Consider the following 18,825-nt stretch of genomic DNA (forward strand, 5'->3'; position numbering starts at 1 on the left):
TATACCACTGTTGGCACCCCCAGTTCAGAAATGACAAATGGTAGGGCTTTCAACACTATCCTGAAAAAGAATATTACAGTTTAACATTACTGCCTTGGAAGTTTTATTGCTATTCAGGCTAAATTTGCATTTTAATTTAATTTAATTACAACAAATTATTCTTCTCAATTATAATGTATGCCTTCTTCTGTGATGCCTTTTAAGTTCTTCAAAAACATTCTAAGAGCCATTTACTCTAATGCTTAATATGTACAGATCTCCCCCAATTATTTTTCCTCCTGGCTTTGTTTAACAGCATTTACTTTGGCCATTCTATTCGTAAGTATGGTACTCAAATCCAACCACACAGAGCCAAACAGATGGAAATCTGTTCCTTGATGTGACTTTTGCATGTGTAGATCAAAACAGATTTTTAATATTGTAAGGTTTATTGCATATATGCATCTAATTTCTAGTAAGCATAGGTCCTTCTCAGCATAGGCATTTCTCAGATTTCATTCTCCTTCTGAATGTGTATGATTCACCATTTATTTCCCACACAATTATTTTAGAAGTTTCATTCTATTCTTTGTTTGCATTAAATCTATTTGCCATTTTCAAGCTACTTCCTTTGTTCCAAGCAGTGTTCATTTAAAAAAAAAAAAAATTACATTTCATGCTAGTTTCCAATCATCCTATTAATTAGACCAGATTGTAAATCAAACCCTACAGTATCCTGCAGTATCCCCGCTGTCTGCATGGATTTGTGTCAACTCATGTTTTGCTGTTTCAGCATGAGACCTTTTAGCTGCTGATTCAATTAGCATTTGAAGGCAAAGTATCATGAAACATTATGTTACTTTTTTTTATGAACATAAGTAATTCTGACATTCTAACAGCTAACTGTATTATTCCTACTTGTCAGACTTATCTCTTTAAATTCTGCTTTCAAAACCACATACAGTTTTAACTTCAAATTTTTTTCTCTTGTGCAAAGAAATCGGCTTTGCTGGGGGCCTATACCTAAGAGCTCTAACTCTGCTGTTGAACCTGAAAGTCAGGTTTTTTATAGGTTATCTAACAAATTCATTGTTTTCCATATAAAAAGCCAACAAAACAATTAGCTAAAAGAGATGTTTCACAGTGCATATTGCCTGAAAAATGTGTACCAACAATTTATAAAAACAAGTAAGTCATAGCATTTGATTTTATAGATGTTCAAATTTTTATGGAACTACTCATTTCATCTAGTGTTCCTCATTTTCTGCATCTTCAAACTTATTTTCTTATCAAGGACAAATTTAAAATAGAAATTTGCTATCTTTTTCTGAAAAACTGTCTATTAACTGTACATAATTCTTTAAGTACAAATGAATGTATTTTTTATTATATTTCCTCATATGTATATTTACAGATACTGTTAATGTCTTTCCCCAACACAGTTTTGGTAATATTAACTTATTCTGGGTTTGGTTTATTTTTTTTAGAAAAATATATGCTTTATTGAGTTGTGCACAGAATATCACATTTCCAGCTGTAACAAGAAATGGTATTTTTAACAGTTCAAAGCAACAAAAGGAAGCATCATTTCAAATATAACAATATTTGATAATTATTTTCTTTCCAGAAAGAAAAATATTAAAAAAAAATATATACAAGAGGAGGAAACAAATGTAGAAAAGGGAAGAGAACAAAAAAGAAATCATTAAAACTAGATGTCACTTTCTAAAGTTAAGTAGTTTATACATTTTTTTTTACATCAGCAGAAAAAGCTAAAAAGTCCCTCTTGTGCAGAGGCACAGTAGAGCAAAGACAGAGAAATCCATTACTGACAATCTAGGGGATTAAGTTCAAACCTCAGTAAATTCAAGGAGTGGGTAATGACTGTTTCTTTTCTTCAAATAACAAAACCCCCATTGTTTACTTTTGTACCTCTACAAAAATAGTAACTCCTACTTTTTTCTCTTTAAAATTTCTCTCATTTTTTTTTTCTGTAACAGATTATCTCTACAATCTTTTATATGCCCTTTATTCTTTCCAAAATGGAAAGTGGTATTTGCTTTCTTTAACCTGTATTTTATGAGCTAGTGTTCCATGGAACCACTGGGGTTGAATAGATTTTATTCTTCAGCAAATGAGCCCTTGTTTCTTGGTCATTGGTGAAAGGGTATTTATCACCTTCTAAATAACTGGATATGCATACTTATTCCACCAGTCCTTCTGCACTACATTGTTTCATTCTCTACGTGCTTGCCTAAAATACAATTTACAGTCCCTCCTTCACAGCAGTGCATTTAAATACCTTTTGAGTACCAGCTTTGAAATGCTTTCCTTGTGTCCATATTGCTAACTAGCCAAATATCAGCTAAGTGGTTTCTATCACATGAGTGGTTTACCAAAGGAGAGGCTCCCCAGATAGGAGTAATGGGTCAGGATCTTTCCTTAATTAGAGAATGGCATCTCAAGGACATCTGGATAAATGCAGATCAGGCTGTTTCCCTTGGGACGGGGTTATGTTGCGGGTGTAAGGAAGTTCCACTGTCTGAAGTGCACATGAGCAGGTCAAGGAATTCACCTCTTGAAGATGATGGCAAGGATGGCAATGGCAGCAATTACCAAGAAGGCCAGACCCCCGAGCACTGAGCCCACAATCAGCGGCAGTCGGTCCTGCACCATCTCCGAGCGCTCCCCTGGCAAGGAAGACACACATACACACACACGGATGCAGAGGACAGGAACTGTGCAGAGTTTCCCTTCTGCTCACCAAGATCTCTCCCATAATTCCAGCCCTACCAGCCCTTTGCTCACCAGTCATTGTGTTTCTCCAGCGCCTTCTTTCCTACATATGAAAAGCCAGTGCTCCCTCTGAATCCACTTTCTCTTCCCCTGGTCCACTGACAGCTGACAAGCCACTTAAGCACAGGATAGCTCTACACCTGGGCTGTAATCCCACTGTCCCCTATTAATGTAGCTTGCCAGTGACGTAGTTGAGTACCTTTCATCCATACCAAAAGGATGGTGATCATGCTGGAAGGCACACATGCCTGTGTCCCATCTACCTTTGTGTCCTATGTCCCACCTGTCTTTTAGATATTCACAGAGCTTTCAGCTGTAAGCTGTCCTGTGACAGCTGGGGGCCAAACTACAGCAGTATATAGTGCAGTGTACTGCCACATCCCCCTAAAGAGATTTTTACTGGCACACTGCACCTGCTGGTCAGAGGCACAGAGGCAACAAGGAGTAGGGCTGGGGAGTCTGGCAGTAGCATAAACAATATCCTCTGACAGCATGAAGCTTCTCTGAGTGACCAAATCTGCATATGCAAATTATTATAAACAGAAATACAAGTTGAGTAGGAGTGTCTGGTAGCAGTCCTCCAGAGGATAAGCCAATACAGTCAGGGACACAGGCAAGTGGAAGGTGATCATGTGCAGACCTTGGCACAAAATGGCAGCACTTACCTCCTGTTGAAGTCTGGAAATACATCTTCCCACTGTAAGGGCCGTAGCCGACTGCTGTCCTAGCACGCACTTGGAAGGCATAGATCTTGCCTGGGCTCAGACTTGGTATCGTGGCCATGTTGGTCTCACTAGTTAAGGTCAATGAATTATCCTCATCTTCTGCCTGTGAATGTCAATGACCAAAAAAGAATGTGAAACTTCTGCCTACACTGCTCACTCTCCTCATCACGACAGTTTCCATGTCAACCCAATAGTCTTTGAACCTTTACAGAGCCTCCCAACAACAGCTGCTATTCCAGACCTTACTTCCTCTCTCACTACTCACTGCTGCGTTTCATTCCCCCGGGCCTGGGCTTCCTGCAAAGCTCTGCTAAAGACTCTCAATCTAAACAAAAATGAAAGACAAAACTTTGTCCTGTGGTTCACTTCCTATAGACTCCAAACTCATCTACTCTCCTAGGAGAATTCAGAGCAAGAACACATGTAAAGCTGTATCCATGAAGCTGCTACACAAGTTTTCACAAATAGCAGTCCTTTTTACCTCTAAAAAACAGTAGCCCTGCAAAATCCTGCAAAAGTATTTATGTGAAAGACCAGTAATATGGAATGGGAGTTTGTCTGAACAGCCCCACACATCTCTTCCCCTCAAGTCAGATGGATTAGGAGTCACAAGACATGTGAGTGGAGGACAAATTTGTATTTGCCACCCTGTAATCCCAGCACACAAAGAGGTATTTGCCACTTAGCAAATGGAAGAGGGCATTTCTTCTCATAAAATTTCTTAGAGATGTCTGTCCAGGCATAAATGGGGACATGAGACTTCTCCTCATAAATGAATGACAGACTTGCAGTGAATCCAATTCCAGTAAACATATTTAGAAACTTCAGCTCCTTCCACTGTTACCTGTGTCAGCTGATACTAAACTTATTGTTAGCTGCAGTTTTTAACCTTAAACATGTGTCTTCTCTTTTATTAAAATTTGCCTTGTCCCTAGATGTTTCCAAGTTGGGAAATGCAGATGGACTGATGTCAGATGGCTTGTCTATCACAAACTTCTGGTATTGCTAGAGTTTGTTCCTTCATCGTAACTGAAGCATTTTTTTTCCACCTTGGTCATTCTGACGCTGGGGTGCATCACCCAGACATCAAGTGCTCAGTATGACTTTTTGCTCACCTTGTCAAAGTAGCGTAGCTGGTAATCCAGGATGATCCCATTGGGCTGGTCTGGCTGAGGCCACGACAGTGTGATGCTGTTGGTAGTACGACTCACCTGATGCATCATAGGCACAGCAGAGGGGACTGGAATAAAAGACAAAAAGGAGAGATTGCAAAGGGATGGGCTTAAAAATTAACTGTCATTGAACATTCCTTAGGATGAGTTAGTAAGTTAGGCCAGCTCTTCCTTTAACTTTCCTTAATTTGCATTATGAAGCACTTTGTAAAATAATCAGAAGAAATCTAGGCACAATACTACTCTGCTGGGAGACAGTCAGACTGTCATTGACAACTCAGACTGAAAGAAAACAAAGAAATCCAAATCCAACTGATTATGCACAGGAGTTAAGAAATTATCTATATTATAGCTGGAATATAATTCTGATCTTCAAATGTGCAATTTTTATGTGCAAGGTGAGAAGGTGCTCCATGCCACTGCCTTTTTTTAAGATCATACTTGGACAAAGAATACGATGGTGGTGAGAACAAAAGCAGAGCACATTGCTTCTCTTCTGCTACTCCCCCAGACTGTAATTCTTTTCCTGGGTGAAAAAAATCAAGTATAGGCTACCAGAGTAATGGAGACCTTGTATATGAAACACTCTAGAGAATGGAAATCCATTTCTATCAAAACCATTCATGAACCCATCTCCACACACGTCCACACTCTCCAGGTTCATGCAAAAGCTAAGAGTGTATGAACAACATCTTGGGAGAGATTTCCAAGCAAAAATCTCAGGACAATTTTAAGAGGCTCTTTCAGCCTGCCAGCTGTCTTTCCACAAAGCTCTTCTCAAGTTTTGCTTTCTCTCTGCAAAGAAAATGTCATGTTGCCAAGAAACCTACAGGTAAGCAGCTAGGGTATCCTCATTTTCCTAATGGACACAACATTTTCAGCAACATTTAAATTTTCCAGGAAAAGCATGCCAATGAAAAGCTGCCACCAAACCCCACCGGTTTTAGAAAATAGATGTAAACTTCCTTGATGTGAAGAATGAAGTAGAGACATTTGGCAAATGATCAAAACCTGCAGAATAGTACTTTCTTCCCTCATTAATCGTGAAAAAGATAAAAGGATTCTTTTTAATAACAAGATAAAATTATTCTGTAAAACATATTTCAGATGGGCTTCAAATAGCTCAGGCAAGTGGGAACTAATTTAAAAATGTAAATGAAACAAAATAAGAGTCTAAGCCATAAAATGCTTTCTCTCCTCGTTACTTTTTACCATTGCTTGTCCTTCAAACAAGATTACACAACTACTCCACCTGCCAATGAGAATGTTGTGACAAGAATGGAAGAGAGCAACAATTAACCAAGACTATATGTAGCATTTAAGATGCGAATGAATAACATAATTATTATATAATTATTATAATGTATTAAAATGTCAGAAGGTAACTGGTCAGTTAACATTTGACTAAGACAGATTCTGCTACATTTAATGTTCCAAAAAGTTTAACTGTCTTCCACGGAGACACAAAGCAAACACGCAGGAGAGGTGCAAAACTAAACGCAAAGCTACATTGCCAGGGAACAGTTCACTTCCTTCTAAGATTTTACAGAATGATCAGAATTAAATCTCCCCTCAGTTCCTCTCCTTCCCAGCTCTAACAGTTATTCTTCTCTTGCTTCTCATTTCTTCCCAATCCCAAATTTTTCCCCTACTTGGAAGAATTAATCAACAAGGAAATAGCAAAAACATCCCTCAGTTGTATCTCTTGACCATGTGCCTCAGCATTCTAGAATGTTCCTATTATCGAGATATGTCCATCACTTAGGGTAATCAGATGGTGGCGGGGGGCGGGGGGGCAACCAGGATACTGCAGTCTGTTGTATTAAAAATAGTAATTTCAGTGACACTACTTAGAGCAAAAGCCATTAAAAACTCTCAGAAATAAAACCAGCAATGAATCACTGCAAGGCAGATTTTCTTTAATCTGCCTCTCTGAGACATAGTTTAGATTTTGATACATGTTTGCCTCTCTTTTAAGGACCTAAAAAATCATGAAACACTGACCAGGGAGCTCTTCCATCACTTGAATTAAAACAGATATCAAGATTTCTCTTTTGAAAATTTCATACTAACATGGTATGAATACCAATACTAAGGTGATGTGCAAGGCAAACATAATTGTTGGTGGAGTAAGTACATATTTCCTGTCAGAGGTGTATCATAAGGTTATTCTCTCAGTGTTAATACATTACGAAATATAAAGTTCAAGGTTTTATGTCTACAGACATTCAAAATTCAATACCTCTGCTGCCACAGAAGTGCTAGGTGAGTATTTTCCCTTGTTTGCATGCCCACTTTTAAAAATGTTTATAACAGAACTTTGCTTTCAAAGCTTTCTTTTGTATACACAAATGTGTCCAGGTCTATATTGATTTGTCAGTTTTATTATTTTCTTTTTACATGAGGTTTATAGACATAGACATGTTACATCCCTGGCTAATGGCAGCTGAAATCACAGTGCCTGATTCAATCCAATCTGGGCAGCTGGACTAGATGATCATTGTAGGTTCATTTCCAACTATTCTACTGAATTCTAATTCTAATTCTAATTCTAATTCTATTCTATTCTATTTACTGAAAGCAAAAAACGTGCTATGAGATCAGATCTTTAATTAAGACTGAAAAAGCAGTTCTCATTGTATGCAATTTAAATAATACCAAATGTATGGAAAATTCTTGCCCACATAAACCTAGTTAAAGCTGTAAAGAAGTCCAAACACCAGTTAAATACAACTCCCAGATTCTATATTTTGTGGTTGTCAGTTGCAAGACAAATTTTTTCCTGGCAGCAGACACGTGCCTGCAAAACTAAAAATCTATCTCAATCAACAGACTAGGTAAGTAAGGAGTGCAAAGGAAATGCAGACTCATGTAACAATACATGGCAATCCCCACTTATGCAGAGCACAGCCAAGTGCCATTCTTGGCAGACCATGAGCATTTCTGGCATGTGACATTCAGTCCATATTACATTCCATGAAGATACTTTGGGAGAGCCAATGTGACCCCTTTGTGGTTCTGCCTGGAGAAATCCCGTGGGATAACACCCTGGAGGGAAGAGTGGCTCAAAAAAGCTAGCTCATGTGCAAGGATTACTTCTTCCAGGTGCAAAAGCAGTCCATCCCAACAAGCACAAATTCAGGCAAACAATGCCAACAGGCCTGCATGTTTGAACAAGGAGCTCCTACCTAAACTCAGACACAAAAAGGAAGCAGGTGGAGGGTGGAAGCACAGGCAGGTAGCCTGAGAGGAACATAGAGGCATTGTCCAATCATGTAGACACATGGCTAGGAAAGGCAGAGCCTACCTGGAATCACATCTGGTACAGGATGTCAACAGCAAGAAGGGTTTCTCTAAGTACAGAGGCGGTTCAAGGAAGAAGGAAAATGTGGGCCAACTGCTGGGTGGTGCAAGGTCCTGGTGACACAGGGCATCTTCTTCACATCAGTCTTTACCACCAAGTCTTGCCTTTAGGAACACCAGGTTGTGCAGACCTTGGGGAAGTTTGCAGCCAGGAAGATCTTTTTCCTCATGCCAGATCAGCTGACTGAATATTTAGGCAAACTACACCATTTCACAGACCCTGATGGGATGCATCCTTCGGGCTGATGTAATTTTGAGGGCACTCTTGATAATCTTAGAATCATCTTTGTGACTGTGAGGGGTGCCTGAGGACTAGTGGAAAACAAATGTCACTCCTCTCCTCAGTAAGGGAAGGAAAGAGGACACAGGGATAGGCAGGCAGCTAAGCCTCACCTTCATCCAAAGGGGTTGTTGAGTTTCCAACCTTGGCAATATTCAAAGGTGTTCTGGGTGTGGTCAATTTGCAATTTGCTTGAGGTGACCCTGATAAGCAGACAGGTTGGAGAATACGTTCTCCAGAGGTATCTTCCAAGCTTAGCCATTTTCTGATTCTGAGGAGACCCTCATTTAGCAGTACTGACTAGATACCCACAGAATACAAGAGGAGTTCAGACAACTGGCTCGTGGGTCATCACTCAGCTGGGATTCAAACTAAATCCTGTCAAGACCTATGTGTTATATCTAGTTAGGTGTTTTCTTCCCCTTCAGTCTTGCTCCACAGTCTTCTGAAGTTATACAGTTTGATCAACCTCAGCTAGACTTCTAATGTTCACTAACATGCCTCTACATTCTCTCATAGTTATTTCACTTTTATTATCTCTTCAGGTATCCTATTCTCATATTCCAAGCAGATGACATGAAGGCCCTAGCTTCGTTCTTAGCTTTGTTCCAGCTTCCCAAACATCATCTTCTAGGAAGATCAGCCTGAATGCAGCATGGAAATTCCCTTCTTAATATGTTTATTATCTTATCTTTATTTTGAAAATGTCCTACATTTTTCCACACATTTCAATTTAGTTCTGTCCCTTTCTCTAAATACCCAAAAATCCTTTAAAAGTATCTTGGACTGTCTTCTGTCATAACCTTGTACTTTTGCTCCCTATGGATGAAGAGTGCTTTAAAAGGGCAAATTAGTCAGTTATTTTAACTTCCCTTCCCTCTCTTATTATTAGTTTTTGTATATGCATTCCACTCATGCTTAATAAAGAGGAAAATAGCCTTTATGACACAAGGCGCCATGTTTTACTTTGTATTTTATACTTATACTTGCTCAAAAGGTTTCTGACTTCGTTTAAACAGTAAGTGAAACCTGAATTTTGAAAATAAGCACATTCATTCTCTGCTCATGCTGTAGAGATTGGGCATAGTAAAGAGAGAAACTGGAATAGTTCCTTTTTGTGGAGTGACCATAAAAATTGTTATTAATTCCCAGTCATAGCTAGGCAAATCCATTAAAGATGCTAAATTGACAAATGTATTTCATTTAGAGGACAAAGAACACTCACACTCTACTTGCTGTACCTGCTGGCTTTAGCCTGGCAAAACACAACAGCATGGAGCTTTTGACAGCTCTCGTCTTATTTCTTTCTTGTTTTGAACTAGAAAATGCCTTGCCTTTGTCCCTGCTTTTGCCAACTAAGTCTACTGTACTCTTTTGGATCTCTTTGGGAAACCAAACATCTTCAAGCAGTTCATCATTTCCCTTCACAATCTCATATAATCATACTTGGCATTTAATTCCTTTCCTCTTCTCACACCATTTCATGTGAAAATCTTCTGTCAGGTCCTCTTAAACTTCCTAGCACTACCCAAAAGTGTCCTTGTGCCCATTCAGCCTCTTACACAAGTCTTCAGACTGTCTAGCACACATTTCTGCAATGCTACAGATTTTCGGTATTGCCAGGTTCTACTGCTCTGATTTCCACTGATGCAGAAGGCTGATGCATATATTTTCACAGGTACAAGGCAACCTGGTCAAATAACCTGTATCTTCACATACCTCTACTAGCTCTCAGAATGTCTGGACTCAGCTAAAAATCCCAATACACTTGCTTTTAAAAGTCTGCATTGATTTGTGCCAACATTTAAATCTCTGCTGCCTTTCTTTTTTCCTCTTCTTTCTAGGAATGTAAGAACTGCCTGAACAAATAAGTTCAGTAGCATTTCTCTGGCAACAGACATTACTACATGCTTCAGTGAAAGTTGCAGGGGAAAAGTGATAGTTACAGGTAGTTACAGCTGTGCATAGAAAAAATTTTTTCACAGTCCTTTAAATGAAAACCTGACTTCTGTCCTTAGACATAAGAAGAGACTTTGTTTACCCTGATAAATACACTTGAAGATGTTAAAATAATGAACAAAAATTTAGTCAGTTTTATTTTTTGTGATAATATGGTAAGAGTTTAAGTTCTTTGCATTTTTGTGTGTCAGGTTCACACCTGTGATAAAGTATAACTTCATTAGAATTACATAATTGCCTTTCATCATATGGTTCCTGCTATCTGGAACAGCCTTCCAACATCTCTCTATACTTCCTGACATTTATTTAGGTATTCACCCTCAGCACTTCAAACCTGAGCTGAAAGCAATTCCCTTCTCTTGTCTCATCTCTGCACAGTTCTTCCGGTGATTAGCATATCATATTTGCATTTCACACTATTACTATCCAAACAGGTTTCATTACTGCTATTCAAACAGGTCTCATGTTTCAGGTTAAGTCTTACAATAAAGGTTTTTCAGTGACAGCCCTCTAATTCTGATTTCAGGCACAATATCACTGAAGAGTAGGAACATCATAATCAGTCTGCCAGAGAAAAATGTGATTGTGTAACCAAAGGATCCTATCATGCTCTGAAGAAGGGCCAGAAGACTGTGAGGGGTACGCAAACTCTTAGAGGAACAGTGTTTTGAGACAAAGTTAAAGAGTGAATAGGTATCATGGGAAGAAGAAAAAGTAGAACTGTTTCCACACAGAACATTGCCTAAGACACCACTAACAAAGGGGCAGCAGTGTTTTTTGGACCAGCACTTTAGAAGAAGAGAGAGAACTCAGACTGATGTATGAGTAAGCAGAATCTTCAGAAACTGCCAGGACTGGAGGATCTTTTTTTGGGTCATCTTTAATTCAGTGGAGAGAAAATTTTTGCTATGGCCCTTTATCCTGTCACTGTACCTTTCTCTGGTTTGCTTTTGCTTTTTTTTTTTTTTTTTTTTTTTTACCCTTTATGTTTTCCTGTACCCTTTTTCTCTCAGCATGTACAATCCTCTGAAAGTTCTATCTCTGCTTGTATAATAATAACAACAGAAATAATAATTGTTACAATAACACAACATCAACAAGCAATGCTAAAGTGAAAAGCTGCTGAAGGGATCAAAAGGAAGGGGGTATGGATGAGACAGGCCATGTGATGGAGGAAGCAGGGCCTTGTTAGTATGAGCTGTCAGTACAAATCGAGGGCAGCTCATCTCAAGCTCACTCCTAACGATCCCAAGGAAAAGCAAGGAAAGAAAAAACTGCGACCAAACACAAAAAGAAGCCACTCAGTACACACTGATGTTTAAGGAAGTTGTTCTTCCCTGAAACAGCTTTACTGCACAGGAGAGGCACCTAAGAGAGAAGCACCCAAGACACCCAAAGACATTATGAGACACTTGGAAAAGGAGTGGTCAGAAAATTCAAACAGATAAAGAGGGTAGATTGGGTGATTTCAGGAAGGAGGAGGGAGCAGCTGCTCAATTAAGTTATCTCTGATATAGATAAAGAAGGTTGAGATGAGAAGCATGAAGAAAGAGAATTCTGTAGGATGTTAGTAGAACACCCACCTTTCTCCAAGAGAAGCCAAAGGAACTGCCTGGAATTACCATGCAAATTACCCAGACACATTTTACTGTAAACAAAAACTGATCACCCACTTGCAGCCTGCCTTTTAAGGGGACCAGGGATCCTAGAGGTGCTTTGCTGCTTGGTATCTGTCAGGTAACATTTCAAAGGGAACAAACAGATCAACCCCCTGGCATCTATTAACAGCAGGAAATTAGATAGGGGGTATAATATATATTCCCTTTCTTTCCATATAATAGAAGCAGAAGTGATAAGATGTGATTTAACCAAGCCCATGATGCCACATCTGGTTTCACAGCACTTGCCTGGAGCTTTACCAAAAACTTGTTTTGCAGGGGTTTCCACACTACACTCTGGAATCTCATACAGGATTTGTTTCAGTTTAACATTTACACAACGCTAAATGTTTGCAGACATTTTCTGTCACTCAGTTCAAAATGTTACCCCTCCTTCTCCTCTCCATCACATTACTCCTTATTATATCCTCTTAAACAGGCTGTGTATAATTCCTCTCCATATTAGCTTATACATGCTTGTGAAGAACAACATATGCCCAAGCCTCTTAATGCTGACATTTAGCAGAACTCTATGCCTGGATGTATGCGTCTCTCTCCAGCTCCAGTCCTTGTAAATGATATTTACAGGAAACAGAACTCCTCTGACTGCCCACACAACCCATTAGTATGTTAGTTTAGTCATCCCCATGATTTAGTTTCTAGTTACAAGGATCATGACATCTTTGAATATAACTGCACAACATATTTTAATATTTCTACCATATAAAGGAAAAAAAAAAATGTTTCTTATTAAGAGGAAAATAAGACGATAAAATGGAGAAGAGCAGGGGATAGAGAAAATGAATAGCTTCTCTGGCAAACTGATGCTCACAAAATCTTCATCAAACCCTAGTAGCGTCCCCTCTCTTGCACAGTGAAACGATGTGCTTTGTCTGACCCACAGCGCAACATCTCCCATTGGAATTTTCTCCAGGGCAGCTCCTTCCGCAACGATCACATCAGCTGCTAAACTTGAGTTTTTTTTCCAAGAAGCAAGAATGGAAAGCCCATTTAGATAAGGCAGGAATGAGAAGGGCAAAAGTGAAACTATGGAACTAACCGGGCAGGATAAAAAAAGGCACACAACACAGGTATGTTGCATCCCGGGTTTGGGTTCAGATTAGGGGTTATGATCTATGTTAGCTAGCCGAGTGCTGTGTACCCCTGCGCACCCCCTGTGTTTCTCCCCCCACTGCGGTGGTTCGCTCCGGGTCTCTTACTATTGGAGCTTCAGCCTGCTGCTCCTGTAACCACTCCCTGTCCCGTCTGGAGAGTTCGGTGTCTGTCACCCCGATCCTGCAACCCTGTTCGCCCCGGAGCCCAGGGTCCGCCCCCGTTGCGTCCCCGTCAGGCGCCATGGTCCACGTCATCGCCACAGCGCCTGTCCCCATTTGGCGGGAGGGCTTCTGCTCTCCTCGTCCTGCCCCCGATAAAACCCCACGCCTCCCAGATCTCAGGGCCATTTTCGTCCACACGGAGTTGGGGGCGGTTTGCAACTTCTCCACCACAGCTCCCGCGGCCATTAAAGCCTTTCAGCCTCCCTCGTGGACAAAGTGGATATTCCTTCTCTCTTTGCCAACATCCCTCGCGTGCGGCAGTAGAAACCGCGGCCAGCCCTGCCCGGAGTGCGGAATGGAGCCGCGCCCGGGCACAAGTGGTGAACCCGGTCTCCAGAGAGAAGCGGTGCTGCTCCAGGCGCCGGAGCTGCCCGGGGCCAGGAGAAAACAACGGAACGCCGCACAGGTAAAAAGACAAAACTCCAGGATTCAAAAGATAAAAGCAAATCAAACGAGAGAGAGAAGTAGAAACTTCGAGACAGGAGTCTCCTCACCTGACTGGCTGGTGCTAACATTGATGGTGGCAAAGTGGGGTGCTTCTGAACTCAGCTCAGTGACCAAGTTGACGGCCTGGATCTCGAAGGTGTAGTGCACGCGGGCCAGGAGGTTGGAGACCTGCACGCGGCTCTCGGTCAGCCCCACCTGGCGTGGCTCAAACTGCACGCTGTCCCCGCAGCGCACGCAGGGCCCCACTGATCCCGCTGGGCACACCTTGCAAATCACGTTGAAGAAAACGTCCTTGCGGCCGCCCAGGTCCTTGGGGAGGCGCCAGGTCAGGAGCACGTTGGAGCCAATGATTTCATAGCTGAGGTCACGAGGAGCAGAGGGGATGCCTAGAAAGCAGAATGAAGGATCAAAATCCCATGAAAGAATGGGAGAGAGGTGAGGGAAGGCCGGAGGCAAAGCAAAGGGAAAAGAATAGAAGAATAAGTTGCTTCTTCTTCTCATTCTTACTCTTCATCAGTTGTTTCTTTGAGGAAGGCTAAGAAAAACATAATCTTTGCTACATCAAGCACACACATTAACAAAGGAACAACTGTATTAGCACATTTTAGACAAACAAAATTACAAAGAAGAGTCCTTGTTTCAAGGGTGTGACTTTTTCATTTCCTTAAAAGAACAGCCATTATTTAGGGAAGTGCCTATCCCTTTTAAAACTTTACACAAATTTTAAACTTTACACAAGCTTAGTAAAGATTTATCTCTACTGAGACCTTTAATTCTCTCCTTTGGCAGCTAATATCTCTGAATTTTCTAAGACTTTAGTTAGCCTGTTGCATCTGTTCCAGGAACTAGACACCAATTTTGCCTGCAGTTATTCCTGGTGCCAGCCAGATTCCTCAATGGCATCAGAGGTAAACTCTGACAGCTGAAAAATTGCCCATTCTGTGCATCTAACACTTCCCTTAATGGCACAGAGACAGTGAAGAGAAGGAGAAAAATGCAGAGCGTTACAAGAAGGCATGGGGATGAGAATGGGACAAGACACTGCAGCTAAGAATGAAAAGTTCAGAAAGGTAGAAGTAGGCAGCAGAATTGCACTGCTAAACCTGGGCACAGACACAAAGCAAGACGGGAAAGGGAGGGACAGAGAGGCTGAGCTCAGTAACAGGGAGGGGTAAGGAAAACATTATTTACAGAACATTTCCTCTGAAGGCTGTAATGAAACCCTCATTCTCATCGTCACTCTTTAGTCAGGTGCAGAAGCAAAGGGAAGTTTGGGGTAATTTCAAAGGTCTTAAGAAGAGGGGAATTGCAACCCCCCCACCCCCCCAAATCATTTGGGCACATTTTCTCTCATTAACCGCCCTTCTTGTTTTCAAACACTTCATCCAAACACTTACCAGTGCAGGGAGCATCAGAATTGTCTGAAGCAGATCGATAGTACCGGTTCTGACACACACATTCCCGGGAACCTGGCAGTGGAGCGTGGCTGTGGGCAGGGCACAGATGGCAGGGGTCATCTCCCACAGATACTTTAAAGAAACCAGGGGCACAGGCTAACAGGAGGAAAATAAGAAAGGCAAAAGCAGGAAAATCATTAATTCAGATTTCAGAAACACTGTAATCTTATTTACATTTAACTTGTGCTGCTACTGCTGGGAGAAGTTATTGCATAGAGCTACTACTCGTTTTGGTTCTTTATAGAGCATATTTTGTCCAAGTTGCCATTTCAAAACAGTTTATTTTATTCTATAGTAAGTGCTTAAATTGATTCACTGGTGGATGAAAGAGAAACAGTCCTGAGACAGCTTTGGCCACCTCGAATAATTGTCTTCTCATTATTCACTCAAAGAGCTTCTAAATTAGAGAAGCCAAGGAGCCCAGCCAAGCGATTTGTCTTGAAATATCAAACAGTTACCCACACCTCCTTCCCCCCACCCAACACAGCCACAAAACTGGATTTTTTATGCTGCCTACAACAGTTTCATTGCTTAAAGTAATATATACACTACCATTGCTGATTTTGCATTAAAACGAAGAGCAGACACTAAGACTGGCAGTCCTATTTTTTTTCCTGTAGGTCTGAAAACTTCCCAGTAATGGATAAAAGTATGTTAATTAGTCAAATTTAATCTGCAAGTGCATAGGAACATGTGTATGCAACAAGCTGAAACAAGGATGGAAATCCATCCTACAGGGAAAGAAAATGAAAAATGAAAAAATAATTTATTAACAATATGAGAGTATGGCACATTCTAGGTTTGGCAAAGATGACTAATAGGAGGTGCCTGGACCTTATACAGAAGTGATAGGATACAGCTTTTACTGCTTTTATGTACGTTTTCTAAGCTGATTTTCTATACAAATAGATGCAGCTCTTTTAGATTTTATGGACTAACAAGTTCAGGTGAAAGCTCATTAGCAGCTAATGTTTGGTTCATTAATTTCACAATAAAGAACATTTACAAGGAATGGGAAACTTTCAGACAGATCCCAGATAAGCATTTGATGTCAAAAGACACAAGGGACACCCTCAAGAGCAGAACTATTCTAGTGGTTACCGTAAGCAGAATATTCCAATGGACTGAGGATTAAAAGTTACCTAAAAAAAAGCAAAGCAAATAAGAGAAGAATATTGTATAGAGGTGTTATATGAAATCAGAATCATATGTGTTCAATCCCTGTTGCGGCTACAGGCACAGTCCAGAAATAACAGCCAATAACATCTGTGGAGTCCCATCAGGTTTATGCTTCTTATATTACTTCATCCTCTCTTGTCAAAATTCTTCTTGGATGCACAGAGGAACCTCCACATGTACACAGATAAGAGTGATAAGGCCAGACCATAAAGGGGACTTCAATAACACTGAATGATAGCTATTAGATAGGGGAACACTGTTTCTTTCCAGCACTCAAAAGATGACAACACTCATTGTGTGATACATTGCCATTTGGAAAGGAAAGGGGAAGAAGAGACTGTAATTTTTCGTGTGACGGACGATGGTTAAGAACAGTGCAACCGCCCTTGCCTTCAGGCCTTTATCCAGCAGAAAATCAAATTATTCCCATACGGAGAGATACCTCCATATGTTTGTATGGACAAGAAAGAGTATGGAAGATTTTATCCACTTCATAAACTATACACCTTTTACTCAATTTTAGGCTCTCTTAACAGCCACAGATGTAGAATACAATATTCACACTTCTTGGCAAATGCATTTGTACTGAAACTATGAGTAGCATGAATGGGAAGTTCTCATCCAACACACTGCAAAGTCAGTCAACCAAAATTTCAGGGATCTTTCTTTCTTTATTTCAAGTTTGAGAATGCTGAATTTAATGTGAATGTCTTTATTTTCTTAAAAGCAATTTTATCTCATTTGTTTTTTTCTTGCATCAAACTCCTTCTTGAGCTTTTGATGAGGCTTAGAACTAATGATATATTCATTCCACTTGTCAAGGTAGACCCTGTAGAACAGTTATTTTCATTCATTCAGTATTACAGCCTGATATCAAGTAGGACACCTTGCTGCTAGTCACAATAATGAAAATGAACACATAATGGTAATACCTGCCATGTCTGTGATGCTAAAGGGAAATCTGTAGAGGGTATGGACTTTACCCCTGAAGTACAAAACCATATTTACCCTATAAGGACAGTGCAAAAAGATTTCAGGTAAATTCACCTTTAGCCCAATTGCAAATCATATGGAAACCTAGCAAATCTGTGAATGAAGAGTTTGTCTGGCATTTACTAAATGAAATTAATTTTAAAATAAACATGTGTTAAAATAAATAAACATTTGTTTTTACACAGTTCTTTTAAAGTCTACTGGCAACTTGCTGTTGAGCCTGGGGATGCAGGGATGAGGCCTGCAGAGTTAGCACACTGTTGATGAATTAGCCAAGGGTAGTAAGGACAAGTGCAGTGCTGTAGGCTTTATGCAATGGAACAAAATAGTGCAACACCTCCTCAGTAAAGAAAAGCAGTATATGTAAGTTAGAACACCTGTATTGCTTAAAAGGCCAAGCAAGATTTCATCCATGTTATGGGCAGTCACTCCAAGTGACCATAAACATTCAAAAACTGCTTGTAAAAACCAACCAACCAACGCATAGATCAAGAACACAAGTCTCTGGACAGGGACATGGTGTCAGCTAATGGATAACAGTGTTATCTGCTCACATTACTGATACAGTACACTGCTATAGGGACAACACTCTGGAACAGGTATGTGTAACAAACGTCAGTGATCAAATACTTACACCTGTTCTTAACTGCCTCACAAAATCTAATTTCACCATCCATGCACGGTGCTTGGCATTATATGTCTGAACCATATACAAAAGCAGATTATTGCTGTCTCCCCAAGCACTGCCCAGGGTCCAATGCCTTTTGTCTTGTGACACTGAGCTGATTCCTTGCTATCTAAGAGATCTCTTAGTCACCGAGGCAGCATCTAGTTTTGAGTGCAATCCCAGAACTGTAAGAGTCACTCAATGAAGAATTGTTTATTTAGGTTCAAGAGTAATGACAGCATGAGAACAGGTGACTTTATGGTAAATTACAGGTTTAAACAAGAAGAATATTTCCACCAACTGAAGTAGTAGGCTTCTGAGAAAAACTTCAAATATGAGCAGTAGACAAAAAAAAAAAAAAAAAAAACACAAAAAAAAGAAAAAAAAAAAAAAAAAAAAACAACAAAAATCCCACCAAAAAAAAAACCAAAAAAACAACACCAAAACAAAAAGCCTAACCACCTAACCACTTTTAAGAAGGAACCTGGCCTGTTTGTGAAGTGATTTTGATACAGTTGCCATTTACATCTCTCCCTTCCAACCTCTCCAGGCCAAACATTCCCTTGTCCTTTATTTAACTTATACAGAGTGAAGCAGCTACATCAGCTCATTAATAAGCACTCCACTAGAGCTGAGTAACTGAAGAAAGAAAACTTCACTGCAGCTGTTCCATCAATGAAATAAATTTCAGTAATATGCTCCCATGTCCTATTTGCTAGACCAGAGTAGACTCATGTCTTGGCTACACCAGTGTGTCTCAGATGGCTTTCCATGTTTACCTGTTAAAATCTGGATGGAGCTCAGAGCTGACAG

General features: G+C 40.2%; 1 protein-coding gene across 7 annotated transcripts in view; it reads right to left on the reverse strand.

Moving 5' to 3' along the window:
• EPHB6 (EPH receptor B6) overlaps nucleotides 1–18,825 on the reverse strand; it is a 67,187-nt gene that overhangs the window by 6,913 nt on the left and 41,449 nt on the right. For all 7 annotated transcript variants that reach the window (XM_053970655.1, XM_053970656.1, XM_053970657.1 and 4 more), the window contains 5 exons: nucleotides 15,114–15,269; nucleotides 13,764–14,102; nucleotides 4,616–4,740; nucleotides 3,441–3,603; nucleotides 2,555–2,669 (listed from right to left, as the gene is read on the reverse strand). In XM_053970655.1, the coding sequence (XP_053826630.1) occupies nucleotides 2,555–2,669; nucleotides 3,441–3,603; nucleotides 4,616–4,740; nucleotides 13,764–14,102; nucleotides 15,114–15,269 (898 nt within the window). The remainder of the gene's footprint in view (nucleotides 1–2,554; nucleotides 2,670–3,440; nucleotides 3,604–4,615; nucleotides 4,741–13,763; nucleotides 14,103–15,113; nucleotides 15,270–18,825) is intronic.

Source organism: Vidua macroura, chromosome 2 (assembly GCF_024509145.1).
Source record: "Vidua macroura isolate BioBank_ID:100142 chromosome 2, ASM2450914v1, whole genome shotgun sequence".
In the NCBI taxonomy this organism is placed as follows: domain Eukaryota; kingdom Metazoa; phylum Chordata; class Aves; order Passeriformes; family Viduidae; genus Vidua; species Vidua macroura.